This window comes from Eulemur rufifrons, chromosome 12 (assembly GCF_041146395.1).
Source record: "Eulemur rufifrons isolate Redbay chromosome 12, OSU_ERuf_1, whole genome shotgun sequence".
Lineage (NCBI taxonomy): Eukaryota > Metazoa > Chordata > Mammalia > Primates > Lemuridae > Eulemur > Eulemur rufifrons.
Window position 1 is genome coordinate 18,932,067 of NC_090994.1, and position 9,383 is coordinate 18,941,449.

General features: G+C 51.5%; 1 protein-coding gene across 1 annotated transcript; it reads right to left on the minus strand.

Annotated features, from left to right (window-relative positions):
* Nucleotides 1-868: 868 nt before the first annotated feature.
* DUSP26 (dual specificity phosphatase 26) lies at nt 869-8,155 on the minus strand. Its single transcript, XM_069485256.1, has 4 exons — nt 8,060-8,155; nt 5,748-6,044; nt 4,089-4,303; nt 869-1,723 (listed from the first exon to the last, which is right to left on the minus strand). Exons 2-4 carry the CDS (start codon nt 5,966-5,968, stop codon nt 1,524-1,526), a joined length of 636 nt encoding a protein of 211 aa, XP_069341357.1. The 5' UTR covers nt 5,969-6,044; nt 8,060-8,155; the 3' UTR covers nt 869-1,523.
* Nucleotides 8,156-9,383: the final 1,228 nt, after the last annotated feature.

Here is a 9,383-nt window from a genome sequence, read left to right on the forward strand (position 1 = left end):
ACTGAAAAGGTGATTTAGGAGCGTGGAAATGGATCATCTGGGATGGCACCTTCCAACTTTAAAGTTCTGAATTTCTATACTTTGGGGTGGGATATACACTTCAGATATATTAAATGATTTCTTTTCCTCCCCTGTATTTTCCAATCCCTCTTCCATTCCATTCCATTCTGCAATTCAAGCAGATATCTTGTTCCAGGAACATGCCTTTTGTTAAAAGGAGGAATGAGGTGGCAATTTGGCAGTTGGGATAACAGAAAAAAAACATTGCTATCCTTTCTAGTTGTTGATTAAGCTTACTAAGGAGATTGTGTTACATTGCTTTGAGGCAACTTGTAAAGTTTAGAAGAGAAAGCTATTACATCACCGCGCCCCCCTCCCTCCAATACCTTGGCACCAGGCAAACACAAACCCCTGAATATAGGAGATTTAGGGCTAGGATTGATTTAAGGTTACTATTCTGTTATCCCATCAGCATGGGGACTTGATAGAGATCAGGTTGACTTTTTGGAAATAAAGTTATTAATATATTTCTTAACACTTGAGTGTTTACAGAGATCTACCTATTTCAGGCTTGGAAGGGGCAGGGTGAGCCCTGAGCCCAACACAAAGTAGTTGCAAATCTGAAGTTTTTGGTCCTCTGCTGCCCCTCTGTGGACTAGCTGGAAATAACACCTCAAGATTTCCCCTGCTGCAAGAGCATGAAATTGGACTTGGGAGAAGCGGTGTTACGGAAACTGGCGGAGGCTTATCACCGACATGACAAAGCCAGGAACTGTCGCTATCCCCAGCAACCCTGGGGTTCCCCGGAGAGAGGCCCAGAACTCTTTCAAACTGTCAATGACGTCAAAAAAGTCTCTTCTTTTCCAAAATCTTTATTTTTCCTTGAGACACCTGGATCCAGTAAGCGAGTGGCCATCTAAAGACTGCCAGTCATGCACCTCTGGGCTTTTTTTGGCCACGCGCAGCAGCCGTGGGCACAAGGCCAACCCTCACACGCCTCCTCTTCCAGGGCTTGGAGTGACAAGGCTGTGGGGTTTTCCCTCTGGTTTCGCAGTTTTCACACCATCTCGTCGCCGTCTGTCTCCACGCTACGGGCTCCACACAACTCATTGCATTCACGCTTGCTGCACCCCCGCAGGACAGAGATGGCCCTTTCGTTTCCGTACGTGAGAGAGGGGAACACTCAGGCACAAAGGAGGGAAGGGACTGGGGATCGCCGGGGACAGCCTGGCTGGGATCCAGGGGTGCGCGAATCTCAGGACCATCTTCTACCTACAGCCAGGCTGCCTCCTTCCCTGGTCAATCCCACTGGGGTCCCCGCCCACCACACTGCCCGGCCTCACTCCTTGTCCCCTCCCGCAAAGAGCCACAGTGGCCTGGGGCTCAGCCTCTCGCTCTCCTCCCCCAGGGGATGATGGGTTACCTGGGAATCCCGCCACCTGCTACCTGGGCCTCCTCTCTCCACCGGCGAGCCAGGGACCCACCCACAGGCCTGGCCTGCCCTCCCTTCCCCGCCCCCCACCTCATGCCTCCAGACCCTGCCGCAGCCTGCGGTCCAGGGCCAGGAGCTGCCGCAGGAAGCCCCGGTTGGGAATGATGCCTCGGTGGTCCTTGACCTTCTTGATGGCCTCCACGAGGGTGAGGCGATGGTACAGCATGAGGTAGGCCAGCACCAGCGTGGCGGATCGGCTCACTCCCACGGCACAGTGCACCAGGATCTTCCCTGAGAGGAGAGACACGGGGGGACAGTTGCAGGACTGTGGGCGGTGGCTGGGAGGAGGCTGGGGAGAGGATGACAGGGACAGGGATGAGGGAGACAGGTAGGCAGAGGTGCACGAAGGCAGGGACGCATGCACACAGGTGGTTCTGCCAACGCAGATCCAGCACAGGGGGAGAGGCCTAGACAGAGACAGAATGAGACCAGAGGACGTGCAGCAGCTTGTCCTCCATAAACCTGGAAAGTGCTCAAGGGTTTACTCATCACTGATGTAAAAGTGAAATTGCACAAAGAGTAGCGACTCGGCTGATAATTGCTGAATGAATCAATAGAAAACGCCCTCATGTCTAACCTGGCCCTGCCTCGGTCTCCCCATGCTTCTAGCTTGTTATTTCTCTGAACCATTGAATATATTTTTATTTACATATTTTTTTTCTGATCACAAAAACATTTTTACCATGCTTAAGATAAAAATAATTGGAAAGTATAGAAATATGTAAGGAAACAAAAAATTTTAAAACTCTATCAGTATAGGCAAAGAATTTATGACAAAGACCCCAAGAGCAAATACAAAAAAAAAAAGAAAAGAAAAGAAAAACAAAATGAAATAAATGGGACTTAATTAAACTGAAAAGCTTCTGTACAGCAAAAGAAATAATCAACAGAGTAAAGAGACCACCTACAGTATGGGAGAAAATATTTGTGAACCCTACATCCAACAAATGACTAATATCCAGAATCTACAAGGAGCTCAAACAAATCAGCAAGAAACAAACAAATATCTCCATTAAAAAGTGGGCAAAATACATGAATAGACATTTTTCAAAAGAAGATATACAAATGTATACTATGACACCAGTTCTTTAACAAAACAAAAAAGATATACATATGACTAACAAACATGAAAAAATGTAGAACATCATTAATATTCAGGGAAATGCAAATTAAAACCACAATGAGATACCACCTTACCCCTGTCAGAACAGCCATTATTAAAAAATCAAAAAACAATAGATGTTGGCACAGATTCCATGGAAAGGGAACACTCATACACTGTTGGTGGGACTGTAAAATAGTACAACCTCTATGGAAAACAAGTATGGAGATTCCTCAAAAAACTAAAAGTGGACCTGCCATTCGATCCAGCAACCTTACCACTGGGTATCCACCCAAAGGAAAAGAAATCATTATTTAAAAAAAATCTGTGCTAATATGTTTATTGCAGCACAACTTGCAATTGCAAAAGATACAGAATCAACTTAAGTGCCCATTAGCTGATGAATGGATAAAGAAAATGTGATATATACACCATAGAGTACTACTCAGCCATAAAAAGGAAGGCAAGAATGGCATTCACAGCAACTTAGATGGACCTGGAGACCATTATCCTAAGTGAAATATCTCGGGAATGGAAAAACAAACATCATATGTTCTCACTTATAAATGGGAGCTAAATGATGGATACACACAAGCATGCAAAGTGGTATAATGCAGCAGTCCTCAACCTTTTTGGCACTAGGGTCCAGTTTCATGGAAAACGGTTTTTCCACGGATGGTAGGGGGATGGTTTCGGGATGATTCAAGTGCATTACATTTATTGTGCAGTCGAACCTCTCTGCTAATGATAATCTGTATTTGCAGCTGCTCCCCAGCACTAGCATCACGGCCTCAGATCATCAGGCATTAGAGTCTCATAAGGAGCGGAGCACACAGCAGGTCCCTAGCAGGCACAGTTTACAGTGGGGTTCGCGCTCCTATGAGAATCTAATGCTACCGCTGATCTGACAGGAGGTGGAGCTTATGCCGTGATGCGAGCGATGGGGAGCGGCTGTCAGTACAGATGAAGCTTCCCTGGCTGCCCTGCTGTTCACCCCCTGCTCTGTGGCCCGGTTCCTAACAGGCCATGGACCGGTGCCCATCCTTGCCTGGGGTTGGAGACTCAGAAGAGGGGAAGTTGGAGAGGGTGAGGGTTGAAAAATGACCTATTGGGTACAACACACTACTGGGGTGACGGGCACACTAAAAGCCCAGACTTCACCACTCTACAATTCATCCATGTAACAAGAAACCATTTGTATCCCCTACATATTTTGAAAATAAATAAAGAAAGAAATAAAGAATAAAAACTCTATCACCCCAATCTCACCACCTAGGTGCAACCTGCCATTCTTAACATTTTGGATAATTTCCTTCTTGGTGTCTTATGAATTGCCTTGAAAAAAAAATGATTGAAAGAATATTTTTTCTTTCCTTAACACTATAGCCTGAGCATTTGGTCCTGTCCCTAAAAGTTCTCTTCATACTGGAACCCGTGGGCTTTTCCCAACTGCAGGTCCACTGCTCTGTCCCACTCCTTGGCTTTTCCTCCTACCTCCTGGCTGGCTCAGCGCCCGGTGGATGAAGTCGGCCGCCGTCTGGAAGTGGACGCTCATGTCAAAGGCAGGCGAGTCGTGGGCCTCCACTCCCAGGTAGCGGATGCCCAGGGCCTGGTAGGCCTCGGGCGGGCCGCGCCACCTGCTGTGGGAGGCGTTGAGGACGTGGGTGATGCCCAGGCGACGAAGCTCGCGGCGGTTGTTAGCCATGTCCCTGCGTTGAGTAGAGGTTAGAGGCAGGGTGGGAAAGCCAGGTTGTCGGGGATGAGTCCCTTGTCTAGACCCTGCCAACTGCCTAGATACGATCCTTAGCCCCAGGCCTCTACTCTACTTACTAGTGACCCAAAAGGGAGGAACCAAGATGGGCAATGACTGGGAGTCCTGCCCTGTGAGCATGGTTGAGAATACTGGGGGTGTTTTGCCTGGAGAAGAGAAGACTAAGGAGTCAGGGTAAAAATAGCCGTAATAAAATCTTGAATGAGTGCTCTGAGGAAGTGAGATTCTCTTTGACCTGCAGAGTCCTAAAGGGTAGAACCAAGATCAAAGAGTTGCCACTCCAGGGAAAGAGATTTCAGTTTCATGCAAGGGAGTACGTCCCAGCAGTGCGATCTAGCGGAGGAAAGACTGGCGAACCTCCGGGGAGAGTGACTTTCCCATCTCAGCAGCATTCAAGCAGAAAGGAGATCGGTGTGTAGGTGTGTAGGACCTGTTCACATTTAATGTCCCTGCCAACCTTGAGAGGACATGGTTCTGACACTCTCTCCTGCACCTAATTCCCCTGTGACTTTGAATTTTCTCTGAGATCTCTTATATGTTGGCAGTGATTCCATGGCTCGAGTTTACCCTGTTTTATGATGTCACCTTCAGGTGTTCATGCGGCCCATACCCCTCAGCTCAGTGGTAGACACCTCTCAGGCAACATGGTCATATCTCAGGGCAAACGCCCCATCCAGTGCAAATTCCTCAAGTAGAAAGAGCACTGAACTTGAACCTTGAAGTCCTGGCTCTGTTACTTATGCCCCGTGTGACCTTGGGCCAGTCACAACTTCTCTGAGCTTCAGTTTCCTCATCTGTAACCTGGGGATAGTGGTACCTACCTCCCAAGGCTGTTGTGACGATCAAGAGAGAAAATGCACGTGAAAAAAAATCCTTGTATACGGTCATGCCCTTTGAGGGAGAGAAGTGGAGATTGCTTTTCCTGGGATGTTTCTGTCTCCATAGCCCCCAAACTTGCAGAATCTCCGCAGACACTGCGGCTTTGCTTGGCCTCAAGAGGAACTGTTTCAGCTTACTCTTCCTGGCTCCCAATTACTGCCTTTTTTCAGAGCCACAGCACAATAGATGGAAGGTCAGGGAAGTCATCTATTGTGCCTGGAACTCACAATGTAGCACTGGCACTCAATAATGAATATTTGCTATGCATGACATTATTACCGGTACAGAATCTTTCTGTGCAGAGTTGGCTATTTCAATAATCTTGCCCAAAGTCTCCCAAACTCTCCAGCCTCTACTCTGTGCCCACATGCCCCCCTCCTCTTAATCGTCAACCTGGAACCAATGACACAACCCGGTGCCTGTCTGCCAGCCTTCTCCTCTCTTCACACACACACACACACACACACACACTCAGCCATGGTCCCAGTCTGCCCGGTACATACTGGTCTCCGAGGTAGAGGCCCGGCCAGACCTCATCGGCGTGGTTACAGGCTGTCTTGCCCGTGTAGAGGAGCCGCTCCAGCTCAAAGACATTGAGGAAGGGATGCTGAACTGTTGGCATCTCCTCCAGGGCCCCTCGAGTGCGAACAGGAGACCTTGAGCTACTCCGGGAGAAGCGGGCCATAAAAGTCATGGATGCCCAGAGCCAGTTACCAGGGCACATCTTAGAGGTGGCAGAAACTGTGGCAGCTGCAGGGGTGGCTGTGGTGATGGTGGGGTCAGTCGCCAAGTAGCCGTTGCTGGAAGAGGAAGGGGTGCGAGACACACTTGAGTGAGTCCAGAGCTGTTGCTCCCCTGCCTGCCAACGGGGCTGGGCCTTGGAGAGAAGGTTCTCGAGGGAGAGAAGGTAAGTCTGGCCCTGGTGGGGGCCTCCAGGTCTAGCTTTTTCTTCAAGCTGCGGCAGCGCCTTTTGCTCAGCTCTTTCGCTCTGCCACGCAAGGAGGTGGGAGAGTCACATGTCCTTGTTTACGGGGAAAGGGAGCTGCCCAGCTGCTGGGCGTCTGCTCCACACCCCACCCCCACTGCCAACACACACTCAGCAACACACACACACACATTTGGCACTTGGGTGTCAGGGCCCACTGCCGGGGCTCTTGCCAGCCTGAGTCTGGGTCTCATTTGCCCGGGGCTATAGACAGAGAGTTTAGGGAGAGAGGATGGGGTTGGGGGTGGCTTTGAACCCACCCAGACAAAATTAGCAGGAAGACAACGGCAGCTGGGGCCATGACACATGCCAGGCCTGCCTCCTTAGCGCCAGAGAGAGAGAGAGAGAGAGAGACTGTCTTAACCCCTTCCTGCCCTGCCACTGCCTCAGAAGGAAACCTGTCACGGGAGAGGTGTGTGGTCGGGGCAGACACTGGGGTGAGTGTGGAACAGCAGAAAAGAGGAAGAGTAAGTTCTGGATAAATACTTGCTGAATGCATGAGCTAATGGAGGAAGGTGCCAAATCTACGTGCACAACAGTAAACCACCCTTCTTTGACCAGCATCAGGCCTCATGTATAATGCGAGGGTTTCTGAGTCCAACCCAAGGCTGGAGTGTTGTTGTGTCTGTGTATGCGTGTAGGGTAGGGGAAGAGGTGGAGGGTAGGGGCCCGGGAGGGGGAAGGAAGGGGAAAAATGATGCATCCTGCCAGGCCCAGGAGCTCAGAGGCTCAGAATTATCACCTGTGTTGCTGTTGAAGTCAAGTGACCCTACACAGCACAGGGGGTCGCAATGAGGGGCTTAGCAGGTGTGTCTCAGACTACCTGTGGGCAGCTGGCGCTCCTCAGAGCGAAGCCAGGCTTTGAGCTGCAGAGCTGGGAGGGTCAGCCTTTGAGGGTTGCCCTGGCACCTTCTGGCAGGGAGGCAACTATGGCAAGACCCGCCTGGCCTTGGTCCTGCCGCCTGTAGAATCTCCTCCCACTCCCTTCCCCTCCCCCTCCCCCACCCCTAGGGACCTGGACCAAATGAAGAGCAGGGAGAGGCCATGTTTGTCCCTGCCCAGGTTTTGACCCCAGCCCACACCTTCAGCCAGGGCCCATGGGGCTCTCCCTTCCCCCAGAGCCGGGAGAGACCAAGCACTTAACGGGGCATAAGAAGCAGGGGATTTAGGATCAGGGCTGGTGAGACAAGATTGGACCTTAGGGTGTTTAGGGACATTTTTTTTTTTTTTCAATGACTGGGTCAGAAAGCACATAGAAATCAAGCACTACAGCCATCATCATCATCACCACCACCGTCGTCATCATCATCCTCCTCACCATCACCATCACCACCATCTACCTTTCCTCCTCAGGCCTAGAGCCTCCATCCGCCACTTTATTCCTAAGCCGCCTTTTCTTCTAGTCGGTTCTGCTGCCTACGTGGCGGTGAGTGGTAAGGGGAAGCAGGAAGCAGTGCAGGTCTAGGAAGCAGCTTCCTGGGACTCTGTCTGTCCCCAGGGGTGTGGAGAAGCCCCCATTCTGTCCCTGGATACAGCCCTGGACATTCTCCAGCCCCACCAGCCGGCATTGGGGGGCCCTGGTCCGCCGCCCGCCGCCCGCCGCCCTCCGCGCGCTGTCGCGGTTGTAACAGGTTCATGGCTGTCGCCGCAGCCCTTGCCAAGCCAGACAGCCTGGCGCTGTGCGCGCAGGGAGCGCGCCCAGACAGAAGGGCGCAGGCTGCTGCTCGCTCGGCTCCGAGGTCCCCTTCCCTGTCGCCCCCTCCCCCAGCGCCCGGAGCCGGGCGCCTCTCCCCAAGCTGGGAAGGCCAGGACCCGCCGCAGCCCCTCTACCTCTTCGCGAGCGGTGCGCGGGGCCTCAGTCCCCACGGCGGATCGCAGGCGCAGGCAGCGCCACGGCCATGACTCTCCCGCCGCCGCCGCCGCCGCCGCCGCCGCCGCCCCGCCGCCCCGCCGCCCCGCCGCCGCTGCCTCTTGCCCGAGTCGCGAGGACGGATTAGCATCTATTTTTAAGCCATGACACGCACGTCGAAGCAGGGTTCAAATCAGCGTGTGCGCTGGTGACACGCGCGGGACACGGGCTCGCATGCAGCGGCCCGAGTCGCCGGGCAGCGTGGGCTCCCCCGCGTGTTTACAGACCAGACACAGCCCTCCCAGCCTCGCGTACAGGCGTGTGTCAGCCGAGCTGCACCAATTGCAAAGCATTTCGCCTAAAGATAACATTAGGAGTCATTCTAGGCAGGGTCTTAGACACAAACACTCCTCCCAGACAGAATTAATTAATTGCACAGACACGATTTGGTACACTGGCTTGTACATTCCTCAACCTCAAGAAAACTGTGTCATAAATAACAATCGTCAGTAACCCTTATGAACATTTACCATGTGCCATGTGCTTCCCACGTCTTAACTCATTTCATCCTGCCCACAAGTCTAGGAGGTAGGTATTATTATTATTATTGTCCTTATTATAGGGAGGAGGGGACGTAGGCACAGAGGGGAGAAGTAATTTGCCCCAGTCACACAGCTAGTTACTGGCAGAGCTGAGCTTCTTCAAACAATGGCAGTGTGGCTTGCAGTTCTTGTCCTTAGCCACACTCCATGCACAGTGGAGAACACGCCACAGATTTCATTCAGGAAGCCGTTTTCCCAGCTCAGCTCATAGGGACCTCTACTTTCCCCAGATGGGAGAAGTTAATCTTCACTCCTCCGCTCCTGTGCTACCTGCTAGTGATCTTTAGCTTCACTTGCTTTTTGATGGTAAGCACCGAGGTGGTAAGCACTTTGAAGGCAGGTGCCTGCCTCATCGTGTGATGGGGGAGGTGGGGAAGAGGATGACTGTGATGGGATGATGCTGTTGAGAACTAGGCAGACTTGAACTGTAGCTATTTCTTAGAGAGGCAGCAGGAAGTAGATAAACTCAGGTTGGAGCTCATTGTATCAACTATAGCTGAAGTCAGGACTGACCATATTCCCAGCAGCGGTGGTGGACCAGGCTTTGATCTCTAGGTCAGAGACAGTACTGGCCAAAGCGACACATCACCATCGCTGGCTGCCATCTGAGATTAGTTTACCCCTCCACCTTTTCTTCTCTAGAGGAGCAAACTTAATTCCTTTCAATTTTCCTTGTGCCTTCTTGGTATGGCCGTTAACATGG

Coding starts and splice junctions, on each gene's coding strand:
- DUSP26 (XM_069485256.1), bottom strand. CDS start 5,968: ATGTGCCCTGGTAACTGGCTCTGGGCATCCATGACTTTTATGGCCCGC. Junction 4,304..5,747: donor GGCCTCTACCTCGGAGACCA/GTATGTACCGGG, acceptor TACTCAACGCAG/GGACATGGCTAACAACCGCC. Junction 1,724..4,088: donor GGCGCTGAGCCAGCCAGGAG/GTAGGAGGAAAA, acceptor CTCTCCTCTCAG/GGAAGATCCTGGTGCACTGT.